Genomic DNA, 16,896 nt, shown 5'->3' with positions numbered 1-16,896 from the left:
CTGTACGTGTGCACCTGCACATGGTATTTTGTGGAAGAGCCACACTCAAGGGGCCAAAGAGCCGCATGTGACTCGTGAGCCGTGGTTTACCGACCACGGATGGGGGCTGCCCTATAAACAGCCTGATCATAACTGAAGACTTAACATTTCAACTAGAACCTGCTCAGTTTGCAAATGCAGTGAGCTCATTAGCCACTGACTCCTTGTGTGTAGGCTACTAAATGAGGAGCAAGGACTATGCATAAGTCTATCTTGTTGGGTTGTTTTCAGAGTATCTTTATGGCATTTATTAAGCTTGTCATGACCCTAACATTCCATGTGTGGAATTCTCTTGGGCCATGGTAACAGCTTTTTAAAAATTATTTTAATGCCAGAAAACCCAACACACAGAAATCATTTCTTTTTAAAGGTACTTTTTAGTTCACTTAAGAAATCTGGAATTTTCGTCAGAGTTGTGGCTATGCTCTTATGAAAGCAGCAACAATACACCAAATGGCTGAAATGCATGAAAAGCATCTCCTCCTTATAGCCTAAAGGTTTTTTTACCACTGACAAGAGGTCAGTTTTTTTTCCCTATAAGTGTCTGCATGCTGTTAGCTCTACCACTGATTGCTACGTAATTAATAAATTGATTTCAGTTTAAATATAGGTACTAGTACTTCAGGAAGGCAATAGTCTGCATGAGAAAATTGTTCGTTACATTTAATCCTATGCACACACACACACACACACAAATTAGCAGGAAGCTTTTTTGCTCCTGATGTCAAGTGAATCATACATATTGAAAAAGACCTATGCCTCACTCAGTTATAGTTGATATCCATAGTTGATATCCATTTTCAAACTTTAGTGTAACGGTGCAGAATTAATTCTTTATAAGAAAACAAACTTTTCCCTAAGGGAGAGCATGAATTAGGTAATTTAGAACTGATGAAAGCTATTTCCAAATGGATTCTTAAATTTTTATACCAGACATTAATAGCTTTGTCTTCCCTCTGTGCTTGTTAATTTTATGTTTGACACATATGTCTTCACTTAAGCAGTTGATTCTCTACAGGTTCCAGTTACGTGTGTTGGTAACCATCACCTTCACCCTTTAAACTGCTTTTATTGCATTGGAAGGTTTTAAAGGATTCAGTAGTTATGCTTTTCTAACAGCATTTCATGTCTAGGTTGCTGTATATTATAATTTTATGCTGAAGTTGATGAGGTTTATTGAGTTATATAGGCGTATTACATGATATCTAGTCTATAAAGATGACCATGTATAAGATATGCCAAGATAATGTATAATATATGCCAAGATATAATTTGTTGGAATATGGAATTTATTTTTTTGTTTCAATATAGTACTACTTACAAAATTGAAACCTTGAACTCTGAATGAGTTAAATTTCCAATCCCAAAGTGACTGATTTAATGTAAGGGCATATTAACCCAGGATCAAATTAGGTGCTTACAAAACACAGACTTAACTAATTTCTTTTAAGATTTTAAGAGAATCTTATAATAAATATAAAGAAAAAAATAGTCATACAGAGGCTGAAAATACTCCAGACTTATAGTTTTCAATATATAAAAATGAAAGTAAAAATATCTTCTTTAAGTAACCCTGAGTAAAGATGAAATCTTAGTTGAAGTTTTAAATGACTGACATACTTCTGTGGTGCTTTTTGCATGTGCTAAGTGGGGACTGTGGCCCTCTCTCCTCTGTGTCTTTCAAGTAGGTTGTAGACAGTGATTTCTTTCTCCAAAGGCTGTATAGACATAGCAGGCATATCATGAGGCTGATGGGTTTTGCAAAGAAAGATTAGTATTCCTTGTGGTTTAAAGAAAGTGCATTAGCTAAGCTTACTGTGGATTTCCTTTTCATAAGACTTTTTTTTTTTAAATGATTTTAGAGAGAACAAGAGAAAGGGAGAGAGACAGAAAGAGGAAGAGGAAGAGAGAGAGAGAGAGAGAGAGAGAGAGAGAGAGAGAGAGAGAGATATGACATGTGAGAAACATTGATCAGTTGCTTCCCGCATGAGCCTTGACTGGGGATCAAACCCAAAACCTGGGTGTATGCACTGACTGGGAATAGAACCCACCACCTTTTAGTGTACAGGACGATGTGCTAACCAACTGAACAACACTGACCAGGGCAAAACAATATTTTTTATTTTAGGAGTTGTTATTGTCTAATCTTTATGTATGTGAATCAATTGGGATTAAAAAAATTTTAAAGGGAATGATAAACATAAAAGGTTGACTATATGCCCTTTTAAGTTTGTGGGTATAAGAGAGATATCTTAAAAATTTATTTAAACCAAATAGAATTGTGTTTCCTATTTCAGAAGTTGCATTAATAGAAGCTGAAAATAGCTCCCGGTAAATACTGTTAACCCTGGCTTGCTTTGAGAATTCAGTCAAATAGAAACAGCCTTCTGAAGATTTGTCGTGTCCTATTTGAATAAGATACTTTCAGATTCCTTCCACTCCTTTAACAACTTCTCCAAATGTCTTTGAATGGTTAATGAATACATTCAAATAATAGTTTCTAGTGATTTAATAACACTATTGGATGGGGTTTTGTTAAATTTTTTTATAGTTGCCTCTCCTTTCAAGTGTGTTTTCTAATTTGGTTTTAGAATATAAGCACATGTTAGTGAAAATTCTTGATTAATACTTTGGAAGATTTTATGTAATCTGTCAGAAGAGGCATCCTTGAACTTCGATTTCATAGCATGATGCACTAGTGCCTTCTCTCCGTGTAAAGATTTTCATCACGTTCTCCTTTTTGGCCTTATCCTAGTACATTATTATTTTAGTAGTAGAAAACTGAGCCCCTTTCTTATGGCTGTACTGCTTGAGATTTCTGTAAAATTGAAATAAAGTAAGAAATCTCATATTTGGTCAAGTGGTACAAGGTCATCTAGGTCAGCGGTTCTCAACCTGTGGGTCGCGACCCCTTGGGGGGGGGGGTCAAACGACCCTTTCACAGGGGTCGCCTAAGACCATCGCAAAACACATATATAATTACACATTGTTTTTGTGATTAATCACTATGCTTTAATTATGTTCAATTTGTAACAATGAAATTGGGGGTCACCACAACATGAGGAACTGTATTAAAGGGTCGCGGCATTAGAAAGGTTGAGAACCACTGATCTAGGTAAAAATAAGTAAAGAACTTTTTGATTACATTTTAGTTTCTAGAAAGTGGACCCTTCACTTTTCTCATGTGCTTCTGAGACCTTCTACTAAAAGATGTGCCAAATGTCAAATGTCCCAGGAAAATACTTTTCATAGACTTTAAAAAAGGTTGAAGAGCTATCTTTAATTGACCATCATAAAAGAAATTATAGACATTTATCTCGCTGACATTATCTCATGTGAATTGTCCAAGGAATATAAAATCCCAAACAATTGTAACTTGAAGTCCATTTTCATAATTAACCTTGCATTTCTGAGATGGGAAGGGTTGGTTCTACTGTGGAATGTTAGCATTATCACACTTGCTCCATTACTTTTTGTTACCAAAGTGTTTTTTTTTTTTAATTTATTTTTTATCCTCACTAGAGAATATGTTTTTAATTGATTTTTACAGAGAAAGGGGGAGGGGTGGGGGGAGAGGGAAAGAGAGAGAGAGAGAGAGAGAGAGAGAGAGAGAGAGAGAGAGAGAGAGATTGATTGGTTGCTCTCCATATATGTACTGACTAGGGATTGAACCCAGAGAAAGAGAGAGAGAGAGAAATTGATTGGTTGCTCTCCATATATGTACTGACTGGGGATTGAACCCGCAACCTAGGTGTGTGCCCTGGATGGGAATTTAACCTGCAACCTTTTAGTGTATAGGATGATGCTCCACAGAACTGACACACAGCCTGGGCCAATTTTGTTTTTAAAGGAATTTTTAGGTTAATTTAGTGGCAGTAAAAATAATAGCTCATGTTGTTCTTGTTTGTTTATATGAGATGTGATGAATAAAATAGGTTGTAGATTAAGATTAAATTTTTACTAATTTCAAAAATAAAAAAATGTTCCTTTTATCTCAGCCCAGAGAGCATGGGACTTCTTGACCCAGCGACCAGTGATGGGCGAGTTATTTTCTTCTTACCGTGGCAAAAGATGACTATAGCTGGCACTACCGACACTCCAACCGATATTACACACCATCCTATTCCTTCGGAAGAAGACATCAACTTCATTTTGAACGAAGTGCGTAATTACCTGAGTCATGATGTTGAAGGTAATGTATCCATTCCCTTAAGCTTGTCTTCTCTCTTTTATAAACGTCTCCCAAACCACTCCAGCTCTCAGGTAACTGCCATGTCTGCAGCCTGACTCATCTTTACACCTGCCTGCTCCAATTCCTTCTTCTTCCAGGAAATTTATGAGGGCCAAATTATAACACTGTGGGAAGAGGTTGCATTTCTTTTCCTTCTATTTTCTGCATCCACATGCATTTACACAGTCCTTTTCTGGTAATTTTTAGTGGCACAGTTGGAGTGCTGCACATGAGCTCTAAACATACATGTTCTTTGAGAACAGTATAACATATTTGTACTGCTATTTAAATTCTAGGGCTTGGGAAGGTCTGATTTACAAACACAGGATATTCATAGGAAATAATTAGAGAAAAGAGAGCATAAAGGTATATCTTAAGAAACTTCGTGAGCTGTTACCATGTAGAAAGTAGAGTTTTGACTGTGGATTTAGCTAAGAAGGGTATGTTTGCTTGAATTGAAAATGTCAAAGTTTACTTAATTCCAATGCTAACCTAGGCATACTTTTATTTAACTTGGATGTCATAACATTTTCTCCAATGAACATATATAGGATAGTGATGTTTTAAAAATTCTGGCTAATTTCAGAATGTTATCCTCTGAAATTTCCTCTGTCAGTTAACAGCCTCACCATCCATCTAGTCACTCAAGCTGGAAATGGCCTGCTTGTCTTTGGTGATCCTTCTCTTCCATATCCATTCCGGTTCTATCAGTGCTCACTCCTTACACCCCCTTTCACTTTATTGCCCTGGTTCGCCCCCATCATTTCTCACTTGAACAGTTACGTTGGCCCCCTAGCTCGCTTCTATTTGTCAGGTCTCTGCCCCACCCAGTCTGATCTTTCCACCAGAACTGTCTTTCCAAAACACAATTCCGATCGTCACTTCCCTGCACTAAAATATCCCTTGGCTGTTTCCCCATTGGAAAAGTTCTAAACTATCTCCCATGGGGCCCAAGGCTTTTCACAATTAGTCTTTGCAGGTTTATATTCAACTGTACTACCTCTGTGCATTCTGTGGTCTAATCCTTGTATTACCATATATATCATCAGGTCATGCACTTTATATCTCCTCCTGGTTTAGACTGAAGGCTCACTCGGGATGCCTTCCTCCCGACTTTTCATCTTGGCTTTTTACCTCGATTCCCATAAAATGCTGGCCTAGTATATCACATTGTATTATAGGCAGCACTCGGAGATGTATTTTCACTTGGAGCTCCTTGAGGGTAAGGGTTTTTTACTCAGGTACAAAGCTTCCTGTCTCTCTGGTATGCCACTCATGATTGTTTTGAATTAAAATAAATTAGTAATAGGTGTTGTCAAGGTTTTTGATGCATTAGCAGCTTGGACATCATTCTGTATGAAGGTAGAAGGTTTAAGATTTTTGAAAAATAGTCTTCATTTATATCAGGAATCTTCTATAATGAGGGCTTCCATGGAAGACATGCAAAGACAATTTTTGTCTTGATGTGACTCATTGGCATCTGTGGATCCTTTTTTCCTAGAGAATTTTGTTCATTGTGTGATCACATATTTATAAACAAACCACTTTAAAAAATGGTTCAGGTCACTCTCCTAGTTTAATTGATTGATCCATATTTTACAATTTTAGTTTCTTCTAATTTCAAGTAATGGGTTTTTTTGAGTAGAGTCTCCTTGGATATCTATAGTAATAGTATAAATATATTGAATATATGTAATCGAAATCTATCTCGCTAATACTTAGGCCCACACACAGTTATTAGGGATATAATTATGATTTGTTTAATATCCATATTTAAATAATCAACGTGCTTTGCAATTTTACCTTGATACCTTTTGCAAGGGAGGAGCTTCCTCTGAGTATGATTACATTTTAATACATTGATTATTGTTACTGAACTACGCTTCATTTCAAATTTATGTAAAAAGGAGGTTTATATCTCGGCTTTACAAGCAGGAAGTTTGATTGTTGGAGCAAGAAATAAAATTAATTCAGGAGCAGAGAGCTCTATGTTGACAGTTTCCAAATTCTTAAAGTTCAAATGCAGTAATGACGAGAAATCTAACTGCTTACATGTGCTGGGAGGCTGGATGTGCGGGAAACCAGATCTGGTTCCAAGAGGCCGTCATGCCTATCCCCGTAGGTGGGGATTTCCACAGTGACATAGCTCTGGGCTGTAGCAGAGACTGGACCCTGCTCCCTGCTCTTTCATTCTGCCTATTAACAAATGGAAGACGTTTGCAATACCTGCTGGGAACTGGTTGATCTGTAAAGCTTGTTTCAGTTCACATGCCCTTTGGTAATCAGGGAATTGGTGAAACTAACAAATAGTTTTTGTCAATTCTGATTTCTGGTCAAAGTGGTAGATGGAAATGAACATCTCAACAGTAAATCCAGCCTTTCTCTGTTGGTCTGGGGACTTTTGAGAGGAGTTCTCCAGATAGCAAATACCTGGGATAGAAGCAGAGATCCCCGCTCTTTCACATACTTCATTAATTTTCCTTTGCACCCCACCTGTCATAGCTTCCTACTTATAAACTTACCCTTTGTTACAATGAATGATTCTTTATAGTTGCTTTTCATTTTTATTTCTAAGTGAACGAGAGCCTTGAGGAATTACCCTTAGTCTTGGGAGAGTGTTAGCTGAAGGATGTCTATATCTTAAAGTGAGACATTCAAATTTGTATTTTTTCCAAGGAATTTCTCTTCTATCCTGAGGAAATACGGGAGAAAACTCAGCATCAGGAACCATTGAGTTATTTGATGACATGCTGTTGCTACACCTATTTTAATCTTTCCATTTGTTTATAATGGTTAACACATGCTTTGTTTTTTATAAAGTCTACCTTATTGAGCACTTTTTATGCTACACACTCTGCTAACCATATTGCCTATATTATCTCTTTGATTCCTCAGAGCAGCCTTATGAGGTATATTTTAATTCCCACTTCATAGATGAACAAACTGAGCCCCAGCAGTCTGAAGTTTCTTGCCAATAACTCTTTTGTGTTGGGGACATGGTGTGAGTTGAGTACAAGTCAGTCTGGCCTCAATACTTGTGCTTCTGAAAATGGTACAATACTCTGATTGGTAGTTTCAGGTTTCATGATGTGGTATTATATTTACTACGGAGTGGATTAAGTCTCAATTCAGTTTATGGGAGCTGCTCGACACTCTCCGAATGATAACAACCTTTCCTCCTAACTGGCCTTATTTGAATTTGTATATTAAACTGGAGGAGATCCCGTGTTTCCTAACTAAAACCTTGGGCTAAGCCATCTTCTTTACAGATTCAAAACTTTAAAAAGTTTGATTTAGATCCTAGAGCAATAATCATTTTAAAAGGATTTATTAAATGGATGAATAGTAAAATTCTGACAACAGTTTCTGAGCCTCCCCAAATGGCTATATCCTTAAGGAAGAAAAAAAAAAAGTGTCAAATCTTAACACTCCATGCTGTTCGCAGCAGCTGCCACACTTCTGCAAAATGCGCCGGAACAATTCCGCAAAGCATTTTGCCTGTTGGGAATAAGACCATGTCTTCTTTTACGATGTAGAAAGCTTTCCATTCACAAGCTGAATTTTCTAGATTGCTTGTTTGTTCTTTTCTGAAACGAGTGGGTAATTGATAGTTGTGCGGTGCATATCTGGTTAGGAAGAAAAATGATCCTTTGAAAAATGTACCATTAAGTCTGCTGTGTGCAGGTTAATCAGAAGGATGCAGTGGCGAAACTAAGCTCCGACTCACAGGGATTGAGAGAGACAGAAGATTTGCCAAGTGCTTTATCCACGTAGTTTTTCTGGAGTGCTTCTCTAGGCAGCTTTTCTAGTTGTGCACAGGTTTTCACATATGCAATTAGTAGTGTTTATAGATTGCCTGCTATTCAATTAACAACTGCACTGGCCATATCAACTCACTGCAGACCTGCCTTTTCACTGCCAGAGATTGTACCAAGGTTATCAACTTACACAGGCTTGGATGTCTTCCAGCTGTTTAATTATAGTGTCACATGTTTTGCTTTTTCTCGTTTCATTAGTATATAAATGTAATATGGTATCTTATTTCTGTGCTTAACACTTCATTTCAGCAGGTTAAACATGCTGGTAGAGAAGTATTGATTTCTGACACTATTTCCCCTGTGTTCATTTAGATATTTCACATGCTTTTTATTGATTTTTCGAAAGTGGCACACATGAGAAAGGACACCCCCAAACGTATGGCTAAATTACTGATGTGAAACGAAAACACACATTTAGCTCTTAATTGTCACTTCCCAGGGGCTTCATTTCCTATTAATGTTAAAACAAACACTTGTCTTGCCAAGTTTTTAAGAGTAAAAATATTAATTATAATTTGAAAAATCACATAAGTATTTAGTCTTTTCAACCAGCTGTGAACAATGTCTGTGCAAACTTTACTATTTCTGTGGTATTTTATTCCTTATATGTTATATATACTAAAACCTGAAATAGTTGTTTATCAGCATTGTATAATACTTCTTAGACATGATGGTAGGACAATTTTATTTTCTAACTGCCCTTTAGAAAATATTGCCAAGGACTTACATACACTCTGAAAGTACTTGTGTTTTTTTGTTTTGTTTGTTTGTTTGTTTTTTACATCTGGGCAGTTGACACTTAAAAATCAACTAGGTGCCATCTGGGTAAGCCACTCTAAAAAAGTGGTGTTTAATGAGGCTTTTTCTCAATGTTAATAGTAGTGTTATTTCCTGTCATCTTGTTTAAAGTGTTCATTTATTTTGAAAGGGAATATACAATTATTTAAATATAGCCCAGCCGGCTTGGCTCAGTGGTTGAGCATCGGCCTATGAACTGGGAGGTTACAGTTCAATTCCCAGTCAGGGCACATGTCTGGATTGTGGACTCAATCCCCAGTGTGGTGTGCAGGAGGCAGTGATCCTGCAAGTATGAGAACCAGAAAAATCAAGATGAATCTTTGAGCTCTGAAGCATCACCACCTTGAGCTGAGTTATTTGCTTCACACATTGTATCGTTGAGAGTTAAAGTAGGTGATGTTCACTACCTACTCTTGGCTATAATCTGAGTGATGGAACTGATATCCAGGTAAGAACTTGAGGGTAGGAGTACTAAACTGAGTAAAATTATTTTTTATTTTTTTGAACTTGTGAGATTAGTAGGAGAGGAGGATAGTCTGAAATGGTAAATATGGGACATGTTATGATTGTAAAATTATTTGGGTGAAAAGAGAGCAATTACAGCAAGTTGTAGTCTCATGAGCGAAGGAGGTACAGTCAAATCTCACGGAAAAGATGCTCCATTGGAGATGTGTAGGTGAGGGGGCCGTGGTGGCAGTCACCAGCTTGATGAGGACAAATCTGAGATCTACTACTTGGCAGCTTTTACTCTAGAGCTGTGCAATATCATAGCCACGTGTGGCTAGTTAAATTAAAGTTAGTTAAAATTAAATACAATTTGAAATTCAGTTCACATGAACCACATTTCAAGTGCTTAATAGCCGCATGCATAGGTGGCTGGTGAACTGGACAGTACAGGCATGGAGCACTATCATCACTGCAGAAAAGCATGTGGGACAGTGCCACTGCAGAATCTGGAAGGATGTATGTACACCTTTAGAGAAGGAAATAGCCAGTTTTTTACAGAGTCATGGAATCTATATATTCTATAAAATAGTGTATTACCTTGTAAAAGAAGAACTCGATATAAGAATGCTCAAGAGGTGGTTAATTTAGTGACTCCGCAGTATCTAAAGTGCATGTCTCTTATTTCTCGTCACGCTGCCATTCTCCAAGTTGGGTTCATCCTGGGGTTGTTTCCCTCATGGTTCAACACAGCTGCAGCAGTTCCAGGCAATAGTAAAAGATTCTCTACACGGTCTGTCTACTGTATTGGAATTTCTTTTCTTCAGAGAACTTTAGTTAGTGATTGTTTAACAGCGTCCACGGTTTCCACTGTGGGTGAATACTGTGGGAAAATATTACTGTGGTGATAACGAGAGAAAGCTGTTAGTTCAGTTAGTTGCTGTCTTTTGTACAAGTGGTTAGAATTTATGTTTCATGTGTTTAGTAATGCTCTGTCCCATGGATGTAGGTTACACCCGAGGCCTGACTGTTCATTACTTAAATTTCGGTGGTGAAGAGATACAAGCACTTTATTCTTCAGCAGTAAATAGCTGAAGAATAATCCATAAAAATCATTTAGTCTCAAGGCTGAGAGAAAACTGGTAGGGAGATAGCCTGATCCAAGCACCCTCTGGTTGAATAATATTAAAATTCTACAGGCTATGAAGACTGATTCATATTTTAAATGTGACTTAAAATTTGATTATCCTTTTAAAATAAATTTAATGGCAAAATTTATCTGATATAATTCTTAGGCTAAGAGTGGAATGTTAAGATATCAAGCAAGATAAAGAAAAGTTCCTAATACATTGTGAATTGTTCCTGGTAGTGTTTTCCTTTATTGAGTGTCAATTTCAAGAGTAGGATTAAGAATGGTATCAGTATACCTAATGCTTCAGTTAATGTTCCTCTGTGAATGAAAAAAAGTGTTTTAGTTCTGTTTTTTTCTTTCAGATAAACACAATTTCATAGAAGTATTTTTCTTCCTGTTATACCAGAAAAGGGAAAGCATTCGCTACCAAGATTATTTGCATATGCTTCAGATTTACTCTAGAAAGTCTAATTTTCCATGAAATAATTTTAGTATCAGTCAGAGGGCTTTAAGAGTTGAAACCAAATTCCTGGTCAGCGTGGCTACCTAAGGAATTTCACAGACACACTCTGCAGACTTTGTGGTGACCACAGTGACGTTCTAAGTGGTTGGCTAAGTTTTATTTTTAACTCAGGATGATTTGAACTCTAATGGAAAATAGTGGTAATTTCCTAGTTGGGCTTTTTGTAAAGATTAAAACATTACATACTTTATGTTGATATTTTAAAAGACTTTTGTGGAATCCTGTGAAGTAAGAATTAACCCCTATTCCATATGAGCCATTAGGCTTAAACCTATGAAAGAGAATGCACACATCAGAGGGGCAGGTCGAGGACTGGGATCCCAGCATCGAGACTCTCTTGTGGGCTCCAGTTGAGAAGCCTGGATGCCCGAGGCTTTCCTCACCAGGTTATGTTTCAGATACAGTGTTTGGATATGGGTTTGATTAGCCACCCCTGTAGAGGTATATGGGTACCTCTTCTTTCAGCATACAATCATGTTAAGAGTGTGGCCCTTAAAGAGCCATTTTAAAATATGCTAGATTTAACTAAGTTCCAATATAACTTTTTATAAAAACATGTTTTTATTGATTTTTAGAGAGTGCACTAACTCCCCATTCTTCCCTTCTCCTCCCTCTGGTGACCACTATTTTACTTTCTGTTTCTATGAATTTGACTACTCTAGGTACATTATATAAATGGAATCATAATATTTATCCTTTTGTGCCTGGTTTACTTAGCATTATGTCTTCAATGTTCATCCATGCTATAGAGTGTTTCAGAATTTCCTTTTCAAAGCTGAATAATAATCCATTGCATATATATAATATATTTTATTTATCCATTGATCTGTTTGTGGACACTTGGGTTGTTTCCACATTTTGGCCATTACAAATGATGTTTCTGTGAATTGAATTTTCTCTGCTTTCTATTCTTTTCGTTATGAACCCAGAAGCGTAATTGCCAGGTCACCTGGTAATTCTAAATTTTTTGAGGAACTGCCATGCTTTTACCCATAGTAGCTGCATCATTTTGCCTTCCCATCTAAAATACACAAGATAGCCCAATTTCTCCACATCCTTCCCAACATTTGTTATTTTGTGTATTTTTTTAAATAAAATTTTTATAATAGCCATCCTAATGGGTATGAAGTTGTGTATCATTATGGTTTTCATTTATATTTTCCTAATGATTAGTGATATTGAGCACCTTTTTATGTGCTTATTGGCCATTTGTACACCTTCTTTGGATAAATACTTATTCAAATCTTTTTCCCATCATTCAAACGAGTTATTTGTTTTTTAGTTACTGAGTTTTAGGAGTTCTTGTATATATATCCTAGATATTAACCCTTTTTCAGATATATAATTTGAAAAAATTTTCTCCCATGGCTTGTTTTTTATTCTGTTGATATCTTTTTTAATGTATTATTTTAATTTTTAAAATAATTCTTTATTGTTGAAAGTATTACATATGCCCCATTTTTCCCCCATTGACTCCCACCAGATAATGTCTTTTGATGAAGCCCATTTTATCTATTTTTTCTTGTGTAGCAAGTGCCTTTGGTTTCATATGCAAGAAATCGTTGCCAAATCCAATGTCATGAATCTTTCCCATGTATTTTCTTCTAAATGTTTTATAGTTTTAGCTCCGTAAATAGGTCTTTGACCCATTTTGAGTTAATTTTTATATACAGTGGAAAGTAAGGGCACAACTTTTTTTATTTTTTTTTTGTATGTGGATATTCAGTTTTCCCATTTTCTTGATGTTTTTAAGACTATATACAGACAATTTTTATTACTATGGGTAATGGCTGGGAGTAAGATAAAGAATGACCTGAGTCATGGTTGAAGCAAAATTGTATTTCTTTATTATCCAGGAATGGATTAACTAGTTTAACCAAAGTAGGTGCAACAGAACCAGGTAAGCAATCACCTCCCCAGAGTCTGCATCATTAGGCAGCTATTGCATTTGTGCACATGGTTAGTTCCTTGATGTGGAGAATGGAGAGGAAAGAAGCTAAGCCAACCCTGAAGCTGATCTGGATAAAGAAGAGTAGATTCTGAAAGCTCTGCCTTTAGGTTTTGCCCTTCCTCTGATGGTGCTCCAGCACCACAATTAGGCTACTCTTTTTTAGCATTTTTACGTCAGTAATGAGTGCTATGCAAATGCTGTCCAATTTTGTTTTTATATCATCAATGTTTGGTATTGAGGGGTAATTATGTTTTGGCAGAGATAGTAAGAAAAATTTCATAGTATCTTGACTTTTCAAAGAGTTTCCAAACACTATAACACAAGTACTGTGTACTTATATTGGGAGGAGACCTATCTATTTTTGTGGCAGTTATAAAGATAATGGAATGAAAAAAGAAAAAAAAAAAGTAGAGCATGGAAATTGTCAGCAGTTGAGAGACCGTGATTCAATGGGTAAGAATGTGCTGCTCTATCATTTATAAGATGTTTGCTTTGGGCAAGTTGGTTTAACTTTTCCAATCTTTTTTTTCCCATCTGTACAGTGAGAATAATACCTAATGCTATGGGGCTTTGTGAGGTTAAGTGAGATGAAATGTGTATGCCAAGTGCTTTGACAAGGCTAGGCCGGCTGTAAATGCTCAATTAAGGATCTGTGTCTTCCCTGAGAAGAGATAGTATTCTAGGAGAAATACAACAAGCCATGTCTATTAGGTTGTTTTTATTTTGTTTCTGCCTTTTTTGTTGTTCTTTTTAACTACTTCAAATTGTTCCAGCTGAAGCTTGCTAGCATTTGTTTCTTTTGTTTTCTCTTTTCAATTTTTTTCCCCATGAAGATTATCTTTGTAATAAAATAAATTGATTTTTTCTTGTACTTATCTACTCAGTTCTTATATTTAAGGACTCCCCCCTAACTGCCCCATCCCCATTTTTAAATACCCTTTTATTGATTTCAGAGAAGAAGGGAGAGTGAGAGATAGAAACATACATAATGGGTTCATTGATCCGCTGCCTCCTGCAGCCCCTACTGGGGATTGAGCCCAAGACCAGGCATATGCCCTTGACCGGAATCAAACCCCGGACTCTTCAGTCCGCAGGCTGATGCTCTATGCACCGAGCCAAACCAGTTAAGGGCTCTCTCTCCCTTTTGAAGTGCATAATCATGTGTTCCTTTTGCTGTACTCTTTTCTGCTTATTAACTATTTCATAGTTTTGTTGAGATATCTCTGAGTAATCCTCTTACTCCTTGTCATTGATCCTTCCCAGTGAGGAGAGGGGATGTCCTGGCAGCGTGGAGTGGTATTCGTCCCCTTGTGACAGATCCTAAGTCTGCAAACACTCAGTCCATCTCCCGGAATCATGTTGTGGATATCAGCGAGAGCGGCCTCATCACGATAGCAGGTACGGGCATTACCTTGTTACTTGGGAAAGCTTTAGAGCGGACCTTGTGTTCAGTAGTCACACTGGCACCTCTTTGAACTCTAATCAACAGGCTTTTTTTTTTTTTTTTTTATGATTCTGAGTAAAGTGTAACATCACTTTGCCATATTTTTTTTTTTTTTTACAAACAACAGGTGGGTTTGTTACTCATATGTTGATAAATGATTAAGTGTAAAACAATAAGGGGTAGTATCCTAATGAATTATTTACCAACTTGTTTGTAGGGGGAAAGTGGACAACCTATCGCTCTATGGCAGAAGATACCATAAATGCTGCTATCAAGGCTCATAATTTGAAAGCAGGACCAAGTAGAACAGTTGGGCTTTTTCTTCAAGGGGGCAAAGATTGGAGCCCCACACTGTACATCAGGCTTGTCCAGGATTATGGACTTGAAAGTGAGGTGGGTGTGCATTGCCCTATTATCTTATCTTTACCTGCCTAATCTCACCATTGCCAGTAGCAGAAGCAGCAACCGTGTGGCCTCCCTTAATTAGAATTTCCTCTTGGGGGGTTCATTTCCGTCTGTGTACTGTGTACGAGAACTAATGGAGAAAAGAAAAAAAAAGAATGGCTTATTTGCTTCAGTGGCCTAAAAAAAAAAATGCACATTTTTAGTTTCTCTTTTAAAATCTAGGGTTTGTTTGCTTTTTTCTTAGCAGACAGGACATCCTAAATTCTCTCTGTCGTGAACATCTGGGGAGCTGTTCTTTAGAAGTGATATTGGGAGCAGAATGAAGCTGAAGCTCCATCAGTCACTGATACAGTGATACATGTGTAGTAGAGTTCATGCTGGCCTAAGCACTTGGGGCCCAAGTGGTTTCCTCCCACAAAATCAAAATCTAATACTCTCCCAGAACTATTAGTTACAGGCTGTAGAAAGCTGACAAGATAAGCTTGTAGGTTTGTTTTGTTTTTTGGGTTGTTTTGTTTTTTTGCTTTGCACCTAAAAGTATTGATATTCAAAGTCCTAATGCAGTTTTGTGTCCCTAGGTGGCACAGCATCTTGCCTCCACCTATGGGGACAAGGCCTTTGAGGTCGCCAAAATGGCAAGTGTGACTGGAAAAAGGTGGCCCATTGTTGGAGTGCGTCTGGTGTCAGAATTTCCATACATTGAAGCAGAGGTATGTGAATGGCCAAATGGGAATCTCTTGTCTGCACGGGGTGCCATTCATCTGTTTGTTTTTCATCTTTTAAAATAATTAAAATGTGGGCTAAGTTTTAATGCACATATGTGAGCTAAAACCTGAAGTAAAATGTCTGCTCAGCCTAGATATTTTTCATTTATACATTTTTATCTTAACTCTAAATTGGTATTGATAATGGTAACCATGATAGTAGAAAATAAAGGATTTCTTTCTGTCCAAGAGCTATCCCAAGTCTTGTTAATTCACAGTTGTTTGCCTTTTTGTGAATTTGCAACTCTTGTACCACTCATGTACTACCTGATGACATATCTTGATTTGACACTCAACTTTTCAAAGATTTATGCTTTGTTTCTCATTAAGGTTTCACATTTTATGAAACAGAGACCATACTTTATATTTACTTATAATTCACTGCCCCTTAAAACCTGGGTATCCAGTAAGCATGTGCTTAGTGATGGAAGGCAGGGCTTCTGTCTTTTGGTTACTCAGACTGAAATTTTGGGACAGCTTAAAGAGATGAGGGGGAAGAGATCAACTGAAGGACTTGTATGCATGTATATAAGCCAAACCAATGGACATGGACAACAGGGGGATGGGAGCATGAGTTTGTGTGTGGGGGGGAGGTTGGGGGTTAATGGGGGGGGGATGAGGACACATTTGTAATACCTTAACTAATAAAAAAAAAAAAAAGAGATGAGACCATAACTTTTTGATACTTGTTCTTTGCCTACTCATCTATGTAAATTAACATCCATATTAAGTATAAGCAAAGAGGTACGCGATTACTGTGGACGGTAAATGAGAAGTGAGGCAGTTTGCAAGTTTGTGGCAGGTTCTATTCAGAAAGAAGGCATTAACTCTTAACTAATTTGTCCCAGTTTCCAAAACTCCTTTGGCAGGCTGATGGGCAACTTGTATGATGTCACTGATTGCCCCATGCCTGCCACAGAACTGGGGTTTATAAAGAAAAACTGTCACTTTTCCTAAGAACAGTTGTTTTCAGTAAAATTTTATTTTCTCTTTTAAAAAAAGCCTAAACTACTAATTTTACTTTAATTCAAAATCAGGTGAAATATGGGATTAAGGAGTATGCCTGCACCGCAGTGGATATGATTTCACGTCGCACTCGCCTGGCTTTTCTAAATGTCCAGGCAGCGGAGGAAGCCCTACCCAGGATTGTTGAGCTGATGGGCAGAGAACTGAATTGGAACGATGCTAAAAAACAGGTATTATATAGAAGTCTTTAAAATTACAGTAACCATTATAAAAATGTAATGTTGTGATCTGTTAGTAGAGGCTAGAATAGTTTTTGTGGTGACTTTAGATTTCCTGCCAGTTCCTATGAGTGTGTGTGTGTGTGTGTGTGTGTGTGTGTGT

General features: G+C 37.2%; 1 protein-coding gene across 4 annotated transcripts in view; it reads left to right on the top strand.

Moving 5' to 3' along the window:
- Positions 1–16,896, top strand: part of GPD2 (glycerol-3-phosphate dehydrogenase 2) — a 141,025-nt gene that overhangs the window by 108,107 nt on the left and 16,022 nt on the right. For all 4 annotated transcript variants that reach the window (XM_059704404.1, XM_059704403.1, XM_059704405.1 and 1 more), the window contains exons 9-13: positions 4,038–4,231; positions 14,200–14,334; positions 14,598–14,773; positions 15,364–15,495; positions 16,587–16,745. In XM_059704404.1, the coding sequence (XP_059560387.1) occupies positions 4,038–4,231; positions 14,200–14,334; positions 14,598–14,773; positions 15,364–15,495; positions 16,587–16,745 (796 nt within the window). The remainder of the gene's footprint in view (positions 1–4,037; positions 4,232–14,199; positions 14,335–14,597; positions 14,774–15,363; positions 15,496–16,586; positions 16,746–16,896) is intronic.

This window comes from Myotis daubentonii, chromosome 7 (genome assembly GCF_963259705.1).
Source record: "Myotis daubentonii chromosome 7, mMyoDau2.1, whole genome shotgun sequence".
Lineage (NCBI taxonomy): Eukaryota > Metazoa > Chordata > Mammalia > Chiroptera > Vespertilionidae > Myotis > Myotis daubentonii.
The sequence above is the reverse complement of the archived record's forward strand: the minus strand, read 5'-3'. Positions and strand labels throughout refer to the sequence as shown.